The 20368-nt window shown below is 39.2% G+C and overlaps 1 protein-coding gene and 1 long non-coding RNA gene across 2 annotated transcripts in view; both read left to right on the forward strand.

Annotated features, from left to right (window-relative positions):
* Positions 1 to 20368, forward strand: part of LOC135168618 (uncharacterized) — a 41603-nt gene that overhangs the window by 6546 nt on the left and 14689 nt on the right. The gene's annotated exons all lie outside the window — the stretch shown is intronic.
* Positions 230 to 5423, forward strand: LOC135168604 (toll-like receptor Tollo). The gene has a single exon (XM_064132979.1). It carries the CDS (start codon positions 540 to 542, stop codon positions 4449 to 4451), a length of 3912 nt encoding a protein of 1303 aa, XP_063989049.1. The 5' UTR covers positions 230 to 539; the 3' UTR covers positions 4452 to 5423.

A 20368-nucleotide genomic window follows, 5' to 3' on the forward strand; every position in this document is an offset into this window, starting at 1 on the left:
CTAACCTGTCCCCCCCCCCCTCTATACATACCCATTGCCCGTGGGCTCTGAAGCAGCGGAACGAGTGATACAAGATGCAGGGCTGCATCCCGTGGGACAGTTACCACTGGAGGGGGAGAGAATGCACTGTGCAGTACACACATACACCCATATACACTGGGAGGGGATGAGCCCAAGTGGTGGAGGGGATAGAATTCGAACGGAGCGCAGAACCCGCTGGTAGTTTGACTGGTAAGTCAGTCGTCCAACGTCTCTCACCGGAGGCAGTTGTGAACAAATTTTAATAACAACTTTTTTTTCAACACGCGCGCAACAATCACCGTTGACTCTTAAAACCGGTAATAATGATTGAGCAAGCGACAGCAACAAAGTTCGCCCCAGTTGTAATCGAATATTAACAAAGAGTAAAAAGTTTGAACAATAGTAAGTGATAAAGTGAAATAATAAAAATGACTGTGAGTGCATGACGAAAGAGGATATACTGTCAGTGTAATTTTGTTTGCCGTAACTCGCCAGATAATTTTGAATAAATAAAAGCAATGGAGGTGCGTATTATAGTGTGGCTGACACTGCTGTCAATGTCAACGGTATTGTCACGGAGTATAACGAGTTTGGAAGCACCTCGTGGCTGCGAATGGAGGAAAGACTTTAATTCGGAGAAACAGAGCTTACTCTGTAGACTGAGAACCATAGCCAATGCCGTTGAACTAATTGGTAATTTATCGGCAATTCAGGCGGAATCTGTAACATCACTGATTCTCGAGTGCAATGATGCACTATTTTTTGAATCGCAGATTGAAGATCCCAGGGATTTTTTTACACCACTGAAACATCTACAAGAGCTGACTATTGAACGGTGTAAAATACGGTATTTGCCAGCGGGTGCATTTGCATCGGCCCGTAATTTACGGAGTCTCACTATAAGAACCCACAACAATGACTGGTCTGGTATGTCAATGGAGATCAATCGCGATGCACTCAGGGGGCTCGATAGACTACGCAATCTGGATCTTGGTGATAATAATGTGTGGTCATTGCCGACGGAACTGTTGTGCGCTGTGCCAGATCTAGTGAGTTTGAATCTAACGCGCAACAAGTTACAGGATGTTTTGTCACTCGATTTTTCCCAACCATTGTCAGTGTGTACACCTAAACTCGAAGTACTTGAACTTAGTGATAATGATTTGAATTCACTGTCCAACAGTTCATTCAGAGGCCTTGGAAAATTGAAGAGTCTCATGTTACAGGACAATGACATAGGATACATTGCCGATCATGCGTTAGCTGGATTATCGGATTTAACGAGATTAAATTTATCGAATAATAAACTTGTTGCACTGCCCCCGGATTTATTCTCGGATACACGTGAATTACGTGAACTCTTGCTGAGTAATAATTTACTGGATGTACTTGGGCCCGGATTGCTGGATAATTTGGATAAACTCCAGTCACTGGATCTCAGTAAAAATAATTTAACGAGTTATTGGGTGAATCGTGATACATTTTCTCGACTTGTGAGACTCGTAATTCTGGATTTGTCGTCCAATAATCTCACTAAAATAAGCAACAACGTGTTTAAGGGACTTTCTAGCCTTCAAATATTGTCCGTGGAGCACAATAAGATCGACACACTGGGTGATGGTTGCTTCAGTTCACTCAGGAATTTACATTCTTTGACTCTCTCGCACAATCGAATTTCACGTTTTGAGCCCGGTCACACGGTGGGTCTTGGCTCCCTCATACAGTTCTTCTTGGATGGTAATAAGCTCCACAATGTGCATCGTCATGCCTTTGTTAATGCCACAAGCTTACAAGAGCTCTCCATGAGCGGAAATTCATTTACCGATGTGCCGGAGGCGATACGTGAACTGCGCGTTTTAAAAACCCTCGATCTTGGCAACAACAGAATATCGAAAATCACTAGGGAGTCATTTGCTGGTCTTGATGAACTGTACGGACTACGTCTTGTTGATAATAAACTTGAGAATGTCACCAGAGAGGCATTTTCAAGTTTACCGGAGCTACAAGTACTGAATCTCGCCAGCAATTCAATAAGACACGTTGAACAAAGTGCATTCTCGAGTAATCCAAAATTACGTGCCATAAGACTCGATGATAATCAGTTGACTGAGATACGTGGGGCATTCACAAGTCTCAGTACTCTTCAGTTGCTCAATGTTTCGGATAATAAATTACTGTGGTTCGACTACAGTCATTTACCACCGAGTCTCGAGTGGCTGGACATACACAACAATCAGATCAGTGAATTGGGAAATTTTTACATGGTCCAGGGAAATCTTCGGATCAAAATGCTGGACGCTAGTTACAATCTCATCACTGAAGTATCTGATTCAAGTATACCCGATGGCATTGAAACACTCCGACTTAATAACAATAGAATACGTAGTGTTTCACCGGGTACATTTTTGCGAAAAACCAGTCTTGAGAAGGTTATTCTCTATGGTAATGAGATCAAGCACATTGATATTGCAGCATTGGCTATTCAGGAGGTGCCTGTTGAGCGTAATTTGCCAGAATTTCACATTGGTGATAATCCATTTTTGTGTGATTGCTCGATGGAGTGGTTACCCAAGATCAATGAGCAACCACGACCTCGAGAATATCCGAGGGTTATGGATCTTGATGCTGTAACGTGTGACATGGTACACATAAGGGCAACACCAAAACGTCCACTATTATCATTGAGAGCTAAGGACTTTCTCTGTCGTTACGAGGCACACTGTTTTGCACTGTGTCATTGTTGTGATTTTGATGCTTGTGATTGTGAAATGACATGTCCTGATAATTGCTCGTGCTATCATGACCACAGTTGGTCGAGTAATGTCGTTGATTGCTCCAATGGTGGTTATAAAAATGTGCCAGAGAGAATTCCCATGGATGCTACAGAAATATATCTTGATGGAAATGATCTTGGGGATTTGGGTAGTCACGTTTTTATTGGAAAACGACGACTCGAGGTATTGTATTTGAATAACAGTGCCATTTCCGCTCTCCATAATCGAACATTCAATGGTGCACCAGCATTACGTGTTTTACATCTTGAGGGTAATGCCCTACGAGAACTTCGTGGATTTGAGTTCGATCAACTGGAAACACTATCTGAACTGTATCTGGATCACAATGCTATTGCTGAAGTTGGCAATACGACTTTTAATAAAATGAAGAGTCTGGAAGTGTTGAGATTGGATAGCAATAGAATTGTCGATTTCCGTCCATGGGAAGCATTGGCTGGTACTGGGGCTGGTGCTAGAGTTGCACTTGAGGGTAATGCGTGGAACTGTGATTGCAGTAATACAGCTAAATTGCGATCTTGGCTGGGACAGCACGATGGTGATGCTGAGAAAATGTATTGCCGAGATGGAACTGAAACACTTGCCCAGGCACTACGCCGCTGTGGTGATCCATCGACCGAGGCTGTCTCCAGAGGTATACCAGATACAAATCTCACGGGTGGTAACTTTGTACCACTACTGGCTGGTGCACTTGTTGTGGTCATTGTCATTTGCCTGGTGGTTGCACTTGCTTTTGCATTCAGGCAAGATGTACGTCTGTGGATGCACTCAAAGTACGGCCTCAGACTTGGTAAAGTTGTAAATCCACCAGATGAAGAGCGTGACAGACTCTACGATGGCTATATCATCTACAATGAGAGAGATCAGGACTTTGTCTCAGGATGTTTGTCAGCTGAATTGGAGCAATCGGGCTTGAGTTTGTGCCTTCATTATCGTGATTTACCACCATCGAGATATCAGGAGGCATTACCACCAGCTGCAGCAGCAGCGAGGCGCATTGTGTTGATATTTTCACCGGTATTTTTCGCCAATGAGTGGCAGCATCCGGAATTTCGTGCTGCCCTTCGTTGTGTCCTTGATACTATTAGACCGAGCTCAAGGAGGCGCAGGGTTGTCATTCTTATGGCAACCGAAGCACCACGTAATCAGGATACCGAGCTTCAACTACTGCTTCAAACCTGCGAGGTCATCACATGGAGTGACAAGCGTTTCTGGGAAAAACTGAGATTCGCTATGCCAGATCCAGCGGACAAAAGGCGAGATGGAAAGAAGATCAATGGTGACAGATGTGGTGTGAGGGTACCGGCGCGTTACACAGCCGCACCCTCAGCACCAGCGGACCTATGGGCCAAACCAAATGGACTTTTGGTCGCTCCGGTTCATCATGCACCCACGCCAACCCCCACGCAGTCAACCTACGTTAGTTCCGCATCAAGCAGAACTGAGGACGAGGACAGCGGTGCTGAGCATCAACATCACGGTGGCTACAGTGCCCTTCACACTGCCAATGGTAGACCAGCAAGTCTTTCATCACGTGGTAGCCATCTTTACAGTACGATACCAGAACCACCATTGTCACAGGGGCATATTGGTGGTGTTGGTGGTATGCCTGTTAATCCTCGTACTTATTTCGTGTAGCTTACATCCGTGTATTTAAAGATATATCGTAAAATGTCGCCCAGATTGCTTTCATCAAATTTTATCCCTTCTCGTTTCTTCACTAAAACTCCCACGTGTTTGTACATAAGACATTTTTTTTTTCGTTTAAATATGTAAGGATGGAAGATGAAAATTTATTGTGAGGAAGTGCGGAGGGAGAGTTCTCTGGACGTTTCGTGTGAACCCTATTTTTCTAGGGTTACTCTGACTAAGACTGGATATGAATGGAATGCGAGGAGTTGTGTATGGTAATTGAATTGCAGTGAGAAGCGTGTAATTATTGGCTGTCAGGCGAGGGACAGACGTGAGTTACGAACTCGATGACGGTTAAGTCCGTGCATAAAGACTTATAGCAAACATTGATAATTTTTATATTGATTTCTATGTCTCTCTTTATTTATCTTAAAATACCACCAGTAGTTCCTTGAACTTGTTCGCATTAAACATTTTCCATGTTGATTTTTATATTGTTCGGTATGGGAAATAGAAAAAAAAATGTAAACAAGACTCACGTAATTTGAGGCAAAACTAGCGTCACGTTACCTCATTCTGTCCAATTGCCGACTGTGGCTTTTCTCGTGTCTGAGAAGCCACCCAACGCTTATTAGTCCATAAGTAAAGAAACCTCTGTAAATAATGTATCTACTTTTGTATATAGAACGAGAAAGAAAAACAATACAACGGGTTTGTTTGAGACAAATCTCCAAGGGCCCATCCTATAAATGTTCGTATTAATTATTTCTTAGAAATGAAAACTGTGAAAAAAAAATCCAAGATAAAAAACAAAAACTTAAACTTGTATTCTATTGTTGTAAATAGTGTTTCACGCGACGCATTTTATTCACCTGTTATACTAAATTAATTCATGATCGAGAGAGAAGAACCACTGAACGAATTTTTTTTCTAATAAAATGAGAAGAAAAAAGACTACGAATTATTGAAAATGGAAAACATATGTGTCTCGTCAATCTTTTTCGAAATACCTATTCCCATGGCATCGTTCACCACTGATAAAATCTACAAAATTGCTTTCACTTTCGAGGAGAAACTTGTACATTGTTCTTCGACGTTTCCATGAAGAAATCCATTGACAATAGTATTGTTCGTGTTTTATCTATTGGTATTTTCGCTGGATCTGGGTGAGTTGGAAAAAAAAGAATCATCGTGTTCCGGTTACATGCTAACAGGTAGCAAACTGCAGTGGCTTCTTTTCCTACCACATCGATCCTAGATTTTGTACTCCAACCAGTGTAGTTGTTTCTATAGCCAACAGTTCAACTATCGTTTGGTACAGTCATCACGTACATACTTATCTTTTGCTTCGCTTTCGATAACCACATTCTGGTCACTCCAACGTATGCTGTATGTCGCATATACAGTACATTTGATGCGAGCATCGAATCGAATATTTCCAACTGATCATGAGAAGTTGGTTGTGCCTGTCTGTGGACATTTTGTAGCTCATCATTCAGGTGGAAAGGAGAGAATTGGTTAAACGTGGTAAGAATTATTAGTCAGTACTTCACTCGATTATACTCTACTCTTGTGCACGAGGTGTCCCACAACTTTACAATTTTTCAATTTATTACCGTCAATTGGTCATTCGTTATTTTCATTGTTTGTACGATACCAATTTCAGATGATGTCAATTCATATGCCACTCCTCTATTGACAGTGAATTGGAGGGGGGGGGGAGGTGTTTCATTGTTATATGATCTTTATCAGTCTAGTCATAAAATTTGGCGGCGAGGTGATATCATGAGGTGTATTAAAATTTTTTCAGCCATCAGTCCTTGATGACGAACAATTAAATTATTTTACCAAGGTATCTTATCAGATTGTAGTCCGAAAATATCCTATGACGATAACTGTCAATATGACTCGCAAAGATGTAAAAACCTTTAATGAAAAAAAAGTAGAGCTTACTGGAGTTTATTTACAACCAAAAATTTTCATTCCCCCAATTAAGTCACGCTCATCAAGTCTCATTAGCCATGATCCACTTCATCTCCGAGTTTTCCAACTTTGGTTCCACCAACAGCACCATTTAAAAACTAACGTAAAACTAAGAATATCCCAGCGCGCCGAGCGACCATAACGATGATATCCCCGACAGCTAGAGATAAAAAGCTATGCAGACGTTAATTACCCAAATCGATGGGGCCCTGGAACCGAGGATAATTGCTTTTAAATGGATCACTCCTCAAAGCTGAAAAGTTCCCTTAAAAAGTGTCCTACTCAATGACGAGGTTAAACTAGATTAAAACATTTTCAGAATATCTTCAAACTTTTACAAGATCTTCTCCCAGCCCTGCAGAGGCTTATTCTCCAACACACATTATCATGTTCCACTCAATTGGATTTTCTTGGACATTAAGTCTAAGCCCCTCCCCCCCCCTCCCCCCATCAGTTTTATCCACCATTATGATGTAAATTTCCCAGATGGATTACGCTGTTCACTGCATGACCAATAACACGAGCGATAATTTGTTGGATCCCTGTCAGTCTGAATGGCCTCGTCGAAGTAAAGAGATAGAAAAATGTATGACAGACCGGGAGAAAAATATTTCTTTGAATCGTGGAAAATTCTCGTCAGCGAATTTCTGTACATTCAGTCGTCAAAATGCTCGCCGAGCCACGTAATTTTTTACATTTATTTTTCATCCCTTTCAGGTCTGATTTTCTACAGAAAACATATACGGCTGAGTATGCCAAATTCTCGTACAGATATCCCATGCTCTTCGGTATCATCGTTTTTTGATATAAAAAGAAAATAATATCACCCAGCATAAACGAAGAGGCGTCTCGTGGTCTTCCAGTGATATTCCAGGATGCCCATGATGCCATACCAGTATCAAAATCCCCCTCCTTGGGATTCGCCTGGTAGTGCGGATTCCATCTTCGGCTCGTTTCATTTCAACAAAAACTGAGGGAAAGGGGCAGTGGATGGAGAAAAACGAAAAATTGAGTTTAAATCCCTGGCGTTGGTATGGGAACGTTTGGTATCTCTTGGATTTTAAAGGGGAGGAGGAAGGGGCTCAGTTGGAATTCAAGAGACAGGATGAGATGAAGAAACACTACTCAACGTATTGCCTTGGATGATCTGTACTAAAGAAATACACATTGACTTTTGGAATTGAATAATCGCTGCGTGAGTGGATGAAAATTTTCACCTTGTTAGGTCGTTTCTGGGATGTGATTGGAGGTGAAAAAAAAATGAGGTGGGGGAATTAATTGAAAGAAATTTGAGGGGCTACATGTAGAAATGACGAGTGAAGATTTTAACAGATAGCGATAGAAATTCAAGGAGGGGAATTCGATAAATTTTTTTTTTATCATAAAAATGTCGAATACGTGTGTAAAAATCATCTTGCGTAGTGACCATCAGTGAATGAAGCGATGAAATGAACTAATTGAAAGAAATGTGATGCTGTCTGAAAGGTCTCGAGGCCTCGAAACAATTTGAAAAAGTGAAAGATACTGCTCTGTCTGTCGAACGGCAAACTAATTGCCCTGGCTACCATCTCGATAAGTTCGTACACCTCCAGTCTAACACAAAACCCGTTAGAATCAATTATAATGATGACGTGCCATAATGCGTCAAAACAATGTGTTACGGCCAATCAAAAAGCCTTTCCAATGCGAGCGATAAGTGTTAGTAGATTATTTTCCCCTCAACGTGATGAATGATTTCCGTTCAATAATTTGTATTTTATTTTTATCCAGTTATTTATTTTGTACTCTGATGAAGATTGAATTCATTTACAATTTATGGAACCAAAAACACCTCTGATAAATTGAAATATCACATTTTCGTGATGTTTAAAATACCGGAGTGGTCTATTTTGCCATGAATTATCGTTTTTCAGGTGTGCTTCGATTTCCATTAAATTCGAGAGCTGTTTGACCATGTGGATAATTTATTTATCGCTGAATAAATTTACTGGGCTCTGAGAGGGTGCAGTAGGTACTTCACTCGAATATTTATGTTTCAATGATTTAAATTTTGGTCACACTAAATAGAAAATATAATGAAAAAAAAAACAGACATTACATTTTGTGGACGCAATTGACTCCGCATTTTGTTGTCTGTGAAAATTTTTCCCCAGTGAAATTATATCGTTCACTAAATGCCGCGAGGTAAAGCACAATTTTTCAACAATATTGACGCAAAGGCTCTGGAATAACAATTAAATGCACTGAATTATTCATGCGTCTGCAGGGTAACGAGATTCATATTTTCAATAATCATAGTCTGGCCATTTCATAAACATGTCTGCTGAATACTTGAGGCGGTATTGGAGGTTTAGATAGCAGATTTTACTGAAAAATTGAAAAGGAGGAATAATTGATGAGCCTCAGAATGATCTGTCGCGTCTGTGAATTAGTTGCTTCTAAGTTCAGGCCAGGTCATGTGTCTGGTGAATCAATGATGCAAGCTGAATGAACAGCCGTCTCCTTATTGGCCGGGAATTCACCCGGGATTTGGTCCAACTGACCATTCGACGGGGAAAAACTATTTTCGTTAGATGTTGATGGCGCATGAGGATCCATTCGATTTCGTAAAATAGCTCCAATAAAGTGGAATATCGCCATCGCAATAATACGTTCCCCCGGGAAATTTTTCAAGACTAATCCGAAAGTATTACAAATTAGACAATCGCCTCCGTTATTTTTATCCGGAGTCCCAGTGAAAAATTTAATTTATTTTTATCAATGAATAGAATCTTTCAATGAAAATAGGGAGTAACAACACGGATGCGTTTGAGAAAGTGACCCTAAATGTCCCACTCCGGGTCATCGCACAAACAATGAATAATCCTAAACACTCTGAAGAAGATGAGAGACCCGAGAGAAAGAAGAAACAAATAAATAATATGCAGGAATTTGTCTGACAGGCGGCATCACTCTTCAAACGCAACCAGAAAGCGACTGAGAAAAGAAAGAATGAGCGTGGGTTGTGGTATAGAAAATTGGTGTGCTGCGTGCAGCATGAAACAAATTCTTACTATTCCGCTAGGAACAATGTTCCATCCTCCCTTCCTCTCTCCCTCCCCCATTCGTATGCAGATTCTCACCGGCAATGTGTGTGTATGTGTGTGTATGTATGTACCTGACTCATGAAATCAGTTGGGATAAAAAGCTACGTAAATGGTGGAATATTGAACGAATACGTGAAACTTTAAACCCATGCAGTCGGGCTCGATACATCACCAAGTCACCCAAAATAATGTGAGATTGAAAAAAAAAACTGAGGGACAATGTCTCATCATCACAATCGATTTAGGTTCGGGTGTCCAATTTTCATTCAACTATTTCTTTTTTCATCTTCCGGTGGGAATAAAAAAAAATATATACTGGCGAGAGAATTTCCCCGGATTGGTTTCAAGCTTGAAAAGTTTCTTGTGTTTCAGGGTTAAAAATTTATGTGTAAAATTTTCTATGCACATTTTTATCACACTGGAGTGCTACTGGAATTTCAAGAATTTTTCCATTAAAATGCAAAGCCTTATCCATGAACCAATAAAGGGGTTCAATTACGGTTTAATTATTTCGTGAAAATGAAATATGATTTCGGAAATAGTTTTGTATTTCTCAATAAAAATATGAGAAATGTCGGGTGACTGATAGCACCAAAGAATAGATTAACATCAGGTCTCGTGTCCAAACAATCTATGTTTCAATATACAATTATTATTATATTTTATATTTATTAGATTAGTATTAAAATATTCGAATGATAAGTTAATGCTCCGAAATTTCCTAATTGTTTCTCTCCAAAGTGATTAGTCAACTGTGCATGAAATTTCAATTTTCATCCACCACTTACAACATCGAACGAAACATTCAATGAAATGTTGAATATTATCGTGAATTAATCATACATCCAGTGAGAAATCCAAATTTCCGATGAGTCATTCTGTTTTTTTTTTATTTGTTCGTGTCATACATACACAAGCCGACAGGCCAGCATTGAATTAAAAATTCAAACCAAGAAATAACCAAACACGCGTTCACATTAGCTTAACAAATGCTCGAAGAAAATACAAAGAGGTAAATTGAAAGGACAAGTTATTAAAATGAATTTAAAACCGACATCATTCAGAGATGACAATGGTAGATACTAGTGACGGGATGAGGAGGAAGTTTTTGTGGCGAGGGAAACAGTGAAAAGGCCAGCAGTGGACGAGCAACCCTTGACTAATCCGTGTTCGTTTCGCTGGATCACGAGGGAGAAGGGGGATATACGAGGAAAAAAAAAAGCATGTGGCTGGTATGATACTGCTCTTGGAACTAAAATCTCACAGCAAAGGGCTTTCCACGGGTGAGTGGGTTGTCTGAAGAATCGAATGTACTGGTCTTTATTTCGCTAATTGACCGGCATTGAGCCTTTTTGATTTAGAATGTTTCGTTAGGGTCTCTTGTGAGGTTAATTTTCCGGGGGAGTAAATATATATCACTGATCGAGAATATTTTTATCCCGGAAATTCCCTCATTTAGAATATACAGACTCGAGCTAATGACAACGAAAATATTTCAATTACAAGAAATAAATTCATTGGCACCGATGAAAATTCCCATTAGAATTTCGATAAAGTTCACTTAATTAAAATAAATTATTCCCCCGAATTTAACATTCTGAAAGTCCAGTGTTCATTAATTCGAGAATGTTTGGTTTTTTAAATGAAACAGATAAGGAATTATTTATGGTCCCCAACGATTAGTTTGTATCCATTTTGAAGTGATTATAGTGTACTACATGATAAGAATACGGGTTTTTCATACGATCCACCGAGCCATGGGTTATCAGGGGCCTCGGCAAGTGTATTTCAAAATGTTTTGGGGATAATTGCTGAAGAAACTCGAGATTCACACGATAAACCCAACAAAACATTCGCAAATGGTACAGAACTTTTACCATCTTTCCATATACGCGAAAGAGCTGTCTGACATGATGGATTTCAACGAAAATTCTTATCCTGACGAATATCAAACTGAGATAGACGCGGGATAATTTAATTAGCCACCAATTGGGGAATGAAATTTCACTCGTGCAACCCTGTAACGTGTTCTGCTTGTTTAACATGTTTTCTAGAAATATTACCTCCGAGACTTAACGCTAGTCAAACACGTTGAAAACTGGATGATTATTAGAGACGAAGCATACACCGGAGTCTCATCGTTGCTGAACTATACATCTTCCTGGAAACTTCTCGTACGCATCGAATCGGCAAATTTTCCCGGGGCCTCAGCGTCACGCCAAATTTTACTTGGTCTTGCCAGGTAACTAGGGATACTCCTAAGTACTTTAGCTGTTTCAGTTGAAAAAGCAAATTCAATTCACTTTTTCAACGAGACCCAATAAAATTGGGAAGTTGTTTTTTATTTATTTAGTCGAGCGAGAGATTCTGCTTTTATAACGAGGAAATCTACTTGATTTTTTATTGAAGCGAAAATCGGAGGAATATATTTCTCGGTTTCGGTAATTTATTTATCGCATTCTGAATTTTCAGTTGATAAAAAATCGCCCGGACAATTTTTTGAGCAACGACTGAATATCGGAATGGGAATTTATAGTTTCAGGGTAGTACCAATCGCCTTCACAAATTTTGCGGGGTGATACAGGAACCATCAAGGCGGAATGATTTATCGGTTCAATTGATCGTGCCTATCGTTATTAATTTCAGCCAATTATTTCTAGACCATTGGAGCAACGAGGGACAGCATTATGGCCTTTTTCAATCCTCGACCTCAATAGTATCACTTATTTATTAAATTATTTACCTTCGATAATATATTAAAAAGTCTAGAATAAAAAATTCTGGACTTGAAAAAAATTGAATCTATTATTAAAGTCAAATTGACTATTCAGATCAATTCTCCAGATAAATTGACTATTGATTTTAAAGACTGCGGTGCTGCTTCGACTTTATATTCGCACATAAAAATTCCGGAAATGTCTCAACTCCCGAAAAATTAAAAAACCGATGAGTGAAGTTGTGTGGAAATTTTGGTGGAAAAACATAATGTTGAGAAACATTGAATTAACAATGTCTGACATATTTCAAGATCAACGGGGAATTAATTCTCCACGGATCTCCCGGCTTCTTCAGACCCTGAACAACCAAACTGCTGGCCCAGAACTTTAAACTCTGTATAAAACAATATTCGACTTACCCCCAAAAAGTTGTTTGGCTCCCGGTGCGGCCCTTGGAGTCGGCATACTTCAGAGTAAAATCCCCTGAAAAAGAAAAAAAAAACGGGGAAGTTATATAGTTACAATCCTACTCGTGTGGTGTGTGGGCTATTGTGGACTACAGGAGGTATTCAGATCTTTCAGGCTCGGCAATAGGGATTTTTCTGTGTGTGGGAAAAACGGGGTCGATTCGTCAAGGATAACGTTAAACACGTGCAGAGATCTGTGACGAATGCAACCGGATACTGTCTTATGACGTGTCTTGGGGATTCCTCAACCACCCGCGATACACGCATTGTTCATTTTCCAAAGTGAACAATCAATTTTTGTTCTCGATGAACGAGCATATGGTTGAATTTGCTTTTGACAGATTTAATTGAAAAATCACTCTGAACAGACAGAAAAATCCGTAAAGAATTATCCCTCATTTTAAAATATTTACCAAAAATCATTTTCAAAAATGCAACAAGTCCAATAAACTATCACATCTCCATTGTCCTGAATAATTTTACATTCTCATTCCACTGGACCGTCAACCCTAGCCCTACCCCCAAATACCCAGACCTAAAAAATTCCTAAAAGAAATAATAATAATTACACTAAAATATCTCCGGCTATCGCCATCAAAAAACTAACAGAACAAACGAGTTTTTAATTAATTTCAGTGGAAAAAAAAGTGTTAATTAATTGACTAATTGAAGGGGAGTATCGCAATCAGAATATAATAGCAGAGATGGAATCTCTTTTATTATTTTTTTTTTTTTCAAAGATCATGGAAACAACGGTGGTAAATATAAAAGGTGCATGCACCAGCGGGTGTGTTTGCCGTATAAAAACCATGCGTTATGGGTACGCATATTAAAATAATAGAGCTGGGAAAAGCACTCCTCCTCCTCCCCCCCCCCCGTGTAGGATTATATAGTCATGAGTTTATCGGTAAAAGCACGACAGGCCGCACCGCGAGTGCAACATGAACAAGGTACCCCTGGCAATTAGTTTAATGTCGGTATATACTAGAGGTAAAAATATAAACCAAATGTATCAAGAGAGATGGGCCAGTAAATTCTATTCCTGCTAATGAATTATTGAACTGCATTGAGCTTTTTTTTTCATCGACAAAGGCTTCGATTTCCCCGAATTTATTTATTATGTTGAAAATTTTGGGACATTACCGCTCACTGATTATTATCTGGCTCAGTCACTTTTCCTTTCACGGTGCGCATCATTTCATTTCGAATGTGGGATGACAGATGCGCTGGGGAGGGAAATGGATCAATTTGGATTTCCTCGCACGAGTGATTAATCAATCGGGACGGGAAATGACCGTGACATTCAGATAGATATAAACAGTCTGGTTGACTAATTCAAGCTGATCATTCTGTTTTGCTGACTAGTTGGCTCCAGCCAATCAACGAGAAAATTTGAAGGCGGCGGGACATGGCACCGAAAAATATAACAATCTCGATTTATGGTTTGTATTGTATTGTAAAGTATTGCAAAGAATCGTAAAATAATTTAATAAATGAATAGTTGATGCAATATCAAACTGAATTGAATTTTCAATACGGAAAATTCAACTGCATCTATTGTGGCAAGTTCCAAAAAATTCTAAAGTGTAATTTCTCATAAATCATAAAATAGGGAAAAAGAAAATACGGAAAACATCCCTGTTGTGTATTCAAATGAAGCCCTTCCGAAGGTAAAGTACGTCTGAAAGATTGCATCATCTTCATTCTATTTGCACCCCTGAATCATCCGAAATAAGGTGCTATTCCCCGGGAATATCCAGACCTGATAAATTTTCGTTACCCAAAGATTACGTGGGTAAAAAGAAATTCAATAAGTATATTGGTATGCTCCGATATAACTCAAAAACTTTTTAATCAATTACCTCGGAGTGATGCAACTTGATAATGTTGAACTTTTTCGCAACTCAACCACGAGCTTCCACGATATACTCGTTCATTTTTCACAAACAAATATCATGCAATATAGGAAGGAAAAACCGGCTAAATTGGTAGGAGGTAAAAGTTTTCAGCGTCTGGAGATACCGAGGGGTTGGAAAGGGAGGAGGAGATAAAATACATGATCCCGAGTGAAGAAAGTAAAAGAAGAAACTCACCCAGGATATATGATATTTATACGACTTTATATGACTCCGTGAATTTGAGTTTATCGGCAAATGCTCGGAAATTTGTGAGGGAAAAGCGTGAGCATTCGCTTGAGCTCATTTGTCATGATTAACGTCTGGGTTGGACGGTGCAGCCGGTGACCAGGACCACCCCGGATGGCACCCCTATCCATTAACGGCAATTAAATCAAAACCGACGCATTCACTTGGACTATATATTTCCAAAGCCAACATTATGGGGGGATGGCATTCGTGAGTATGAGTTCTGTTTACGAAAATTGTGGATTACGAGACACACCGGGAAATTATCATCAGTTGGAAAATTTGAAAATTTACACTGTTGTTTCATTGAAGGTGTAAGTGATTGTTTGCTGGGAATTGGCGGAATTGACTGTTGGGATGGGTAGTTGTGTGTCTTCGGGCGAGACTAATTGATTTGTAAATAGGGTAATTAGGGATGTCCCTCAATGGGGTATGGATCGTTTGATTTTTCGGGGAGGAGATGTGGTTCATGAATCGCGATCACGAGCGAAAAAAATGCCATTTTTTTTATCGCAAATATATTTAAACAGATAAATGATAATTCAATGAGAGATATCTTTATGGTTCGCTACCTTGAAAACTTGAATTTTCAATATTATGAGTTTGAATTTACATCGAAACGAAAATATTTTCCGAAATAATTCTAATTCCCTCTGAAAATTCAGGAAGACATACATTTTCATTAACAAAATGTACGTTTATAACCGTTATGGAACTTCAATAATTATCAATCAATCTATAAGATTCTCAAAATTCGCGAGAAAGCCCCAAAAAGAATTTTTTCACTCCATCGAATGCCCTGAGGATATTAAAAAAATGAGTGAGAAGGTGGGTGTTTTGCGCTCAGTGCGGGCCCGCTCATAAATCGAATATCAGGGCCTCCAGTCAAGTAGGCGGGCAAAAATACCCGAGAAACATACACTCCAGAAGAAGGCAAAACGTCGCGCCGAGGAGCACACGCAGTAAACGTGCGGGTGGTCTCCCCCGCGGCATCACTTCGACTTCTGGCCACGAGGGGCCCCGGAAAAAGGGGAGAGAAAAATTTCACCATGTGAACAGCCTTCGTCGTTTCCTTCAATGTGATCTCCCCTTCATTTCCCTCCATCCCGTCCTTTATCCTCCTCGTAAGTTATCCAGTTATACGATGGAATACAAAATTGGATCGTCACGCTCTTGTCAGAGGCAATCGCGCGCCTCACCACGGACAATCGTCACGCTTTCATTCCCCTCTACTCATCTTTTCATCCACAGTACAATTTCTTTTTCAATCCTTTCAACGTACAGCTCTTGGTAAATTGCCCTGGATACCTATGTCAATTCTCACACTTTCATATTTATCACTTGCCCGTTGAAATTCAACTGTTCTCAAAGAAATGCCTTAAGAATACATCGAACGATATTTTAACGAACAATTTGTGTTTATTAAGTAAATAAAAGTATTGGAGAATCATCAGGGATCAAGTAGACCGTCGATGAGTCGATGAGTCGATGACTCGATGACTCGAAAAGGCCAGTGACTGATGCCATGAAAGCGGGAGAAATTATTTTTTTAGAAAATGTGTGCACAGGTGATTGGGCGGATTGATGAATTTTTCCAAAATCGAGAGATGGAGGTAAATTATAAACGTGGGGGGAAGGGGGGTTGGAATGAGGGAGAGGGTACAAACAGGTGGTTGAAGTTGAGGAGAAAAATGGGAAAGACGAGCGACAGAAAAAAGAAATTTTAATTTAAAAAAATTCAAAAAACAAATTATAGCCACTAGAATGGAAATTCCGTTTTACCCCATGTCTCATTCTAATGTAGTTGAGAACATGCACGGACAGGGATGGAGCATTAGTCCTCGGTGTCGAGCCGGGTGGTCGTAAAAACGGTCAAAGCCCCGACTGAAACGTCGCTTCCGGATAAGTTGGATATCCGATCCTCATTTTCCATTTCCATACGAGACATTTCGGATGTCACCGATTGGTTCCTAAAATTCCCCCCACCCAGTCACTCCTCCCAGTCGCCGCTAGCAACGGATAAACACACCCAGGAATTATTTCCTGCTCGTTAACATGCCCTTATTTAACGAATCGTTGACTAAAATAGCATATCCTGTGGTTGGTCAGCATTGAATACACGAAAATAGTGAAATGCAAATGACGGCTGTATTCTGAAACGATTGAGCACAGATATAAACCGATGAAATCCATCCTCGATGGCTGTAAAATAATTGGAATTATAACTGATCCTGAATATAATGGCAGGTGCATTAGCCGATTCCGAAAGCGTAGAGGGTTGTTCAACGCTCTGACATTACTTAATTAAAGCCCTGAATTATTCACCGAAAATGTTCACTGAACAGTTGTTTTGGGGGGATAATGGAATATTAACAAACCACAGTGGCTGTCTAGAGGTCTACGAAATTTAATATAAACAGATTGGAATGTTATTTCTCAGATGGGAGCTTTGTATCAAAATTCTACAGCACATTTGGATTACTTTCGTAATTAAATTATTAATGTTGTGATGAATCTTGTTTTAATTAATAAGGTACATTAGTTACACCAGTGAATAGCATTTTGGTATTATTCACACGTTTGCGAGAAAATTTATTTAATTTTCCCGAAATATTAAAATTCCATATTTTTTTCGTCCCAAAGAAAAATAAATTTCCTTTCTCTAAAAATACATCCACAAACATGTAATTTATTTTTTTTTCAAACACGACAATCCACTGAATCAATTAGGACACCACCAGACATCATCATCAATCAGTAATTAAAAAATTCCTGAGCTCTCTCATAATTTATCAGAGAAAAAGTACCGGATTGTCCCGACAAATGTCTCTCGTTTCAATCAATGAGCTTTTTTAATATCCTCGTCCCCTGAAAATGGGAATTCCATTATTCTCATCCTCGATATTCTTTTATTACCAAACAAATTGTCAATAAATCCCGCGAAAATTGCAATTTCTCCGTTCGACTGAATTTTACGAGAGACAATTTCCATTTAAAGTTCAAGGACCATATTTACTTGGTGACTTAAATCGATAAAATGGATAAGGAGAGACTGGTGAGATGCGTTAGTTTTTTTTTTTATTTTTCTTATTTCTCCAGCAACAAATCAATGGGGCAAATAAATCGAGTTAAGGAAGATAAAGAGCTATCGACGTATGAGCTCTGACGAAATCGAAAAAAATGCATTGGTACAGGGATCGAGAGAATCCACTTGGAATTGCAATAGCCAGTGAAAGAGCTTTAACTCGAGATACCTAAAATGATTTATATACTCCCATATTTTCGTCAAGGTATACTTCGACATAACGTAATAACGTTTGCCAAAGAGGATGTGTGTATGTACAAGAGGGCGAACAGATTATTCCAACACCCAATTTACAGTTGAATAAATTATGGAATGTGAAATGGTTGAATTATAAAACAATCTTGTTATAACGAACGAGCCTGTCACAGACCGCCATTTCTTATGGCTCTGGGCTTTTCTCTTTTCTTGGTCTCGTGCGAGGGTATACCGTATCGCATCATTGAAATGCCAAGTGGACAATTGAGATTCATAGCTATGATGTCATCGATGTGAGTATGGCTTGTGGGTTGAATTGAATTTAATGTACTTAGTAAATGCATATATCATTCTAGGAAATTGTACATTAGTTGCGGGAGAATTTATCCTCGCGTCGTAAATAATAGAAATTAATATTCTGCGGTGGTAATGTCGTTTGGAAATTGTAATTATTCGATGCAATTGAATTTTTTAACGATGATGAGAATGACGAGGGAATTATTTGTTGATTAACTGAGTGGCTGGAGCTTTATGATTAATGGATTGCTTTTTTAAAATCGTTACTGTCGCGCGAGTCATCGCAGAGTTTTCCAATTTTTTTTACGTTTTCAGGATTTTTAGATAATTTTGTGAAGACTTTACCATACGATTTTTTTATAAATGAGTGAAAATGAAAATTCAGATTGTCAAATATGGAAAGAAAAAATAATGTTTGTCGTTGGAATAAAATAAAAAAGGAATATGTTCCTGAATTCCTATCATTATTTCCAGCTAATTCATTCAGATTCTTCGGCAGAGATGAAACGCTAGCGCAGCAATATTTTGTCATTCAGATGGGAATTCCCAAGTTGGAAAAGGGGAAACCATACGTTAACAATAGCACCACACTAAACTCATTGGTTATGTGTTGTGTCGGTGCGCTTGCGCATCCGGGCCTATTCACTCCCTCGATAAAGGCTTGAAATGCGTGTCCTTACAGAACGTATCGGTATTCCGGTGCGGGTACTTGGCAAATATGTGTACAGAAGTTCCTGTTGACCACGCTGAAGGCAAGCACAGATCAGCATCGTATGGCACCTGTGACCCAGCTGAGTGTAACCCTCCCTTGCCAACTAAAACCCCAATTTCATTCCCAAAGAGAATTTGTGATTTCGGCCCGCAGTTGCTGTATATGTATATGCTAACTTAGTCGGTGATGCTTAACTGGAATTGTTGATGAGACAAACAAAGCTTGTTTATTAGGTACATGGAATACATAATTTATATTCACTTCGGCTTGGGATATTCCCGAATTAAATGTGCATTGGAAATATCAGTTTGTTGGTCTTCGAAATTAAATGCAGGGAAATTTCTAGTGTTTTGAATCGATTGCTTATGCGGAGAGAAATATTCCGTAATAATTAGGGAACTCCCAGTTCGCTCAATGATTTTTATGATTTGCGAATTTTTTTGCCCGTGAAATTTTCGATTTTGTCTAGAATAACATGGAATTTTCGATTTCTTTGTTTATCGGTGACGAGGGATTTTCCACTGGAATTATCCAATTTTGGAATTATCCAAGTGGATGATTTTGCTGAAAATTCCCTCGAGACATAAAAATCATTAAAAATCACAAACGACACTGAACAGGAATGATCACGCACGTTCAATGAACAACTCCACAGCGGACAATTGGGATTAAAGGGTCAAATGATTGGCCAATAAGCAGGAGAGTCTCGAGAATCTTGAGTCCCTTTACTCTTCTCTCATTAAAGGTTCGTATCACGAAGAGGCCATGGGTTTCAATTCCTCCCAGTTCAGCAACGATTTATGAAACGTAATTACATGGAATCAGCTGGTATGCAATCACCAGTAAACATGATGATTACTTTCATCAGAGAATTACAAAGGAGTGCTCACGCTTTTTTTCGTGAATGTTGGGCTTGTTCAATTAAAAGGCCATTTGATTGGAGTTATTAAACATAACTCTAACGCATGACGTTCAATTGAAATGGAATCGTAAAAAAATAAATATATTATTTACTTCCTCCAGTGCATTTCAACGTGCACCACTTGAAAATGCACAATGGAAATTATTTCAATTCAAAAGGTTACAAACGAACCACTAGAATATCATCCCTAGAATTAATTCTAGACATCAAGTATCAATCATCTTGTGTGCTCAGTTATTCTACCGAGAAAATATCCTGGTGATGTTGAAGTGTGTCTGTCTATCAAACGTCTCATCACCAGACAAACAAATGGCT

The sequence above is a fragment of the Diachasmimorpha longicaudata genome, chromosome 13 (genome assembly GCF_034640455.1).
Source record: "Diachasmimorpha longicaudata isolate KC_UGA_2023 chromosome 13, iyDiaLong2, whole genome shotgun sequence".
NCBI lineage: Eukaryota > Metazoa > Arthropoda > Insecta > Hymenoptera > Braconidae > Diachasmimorpha > Diachasmimorpha longicaudata.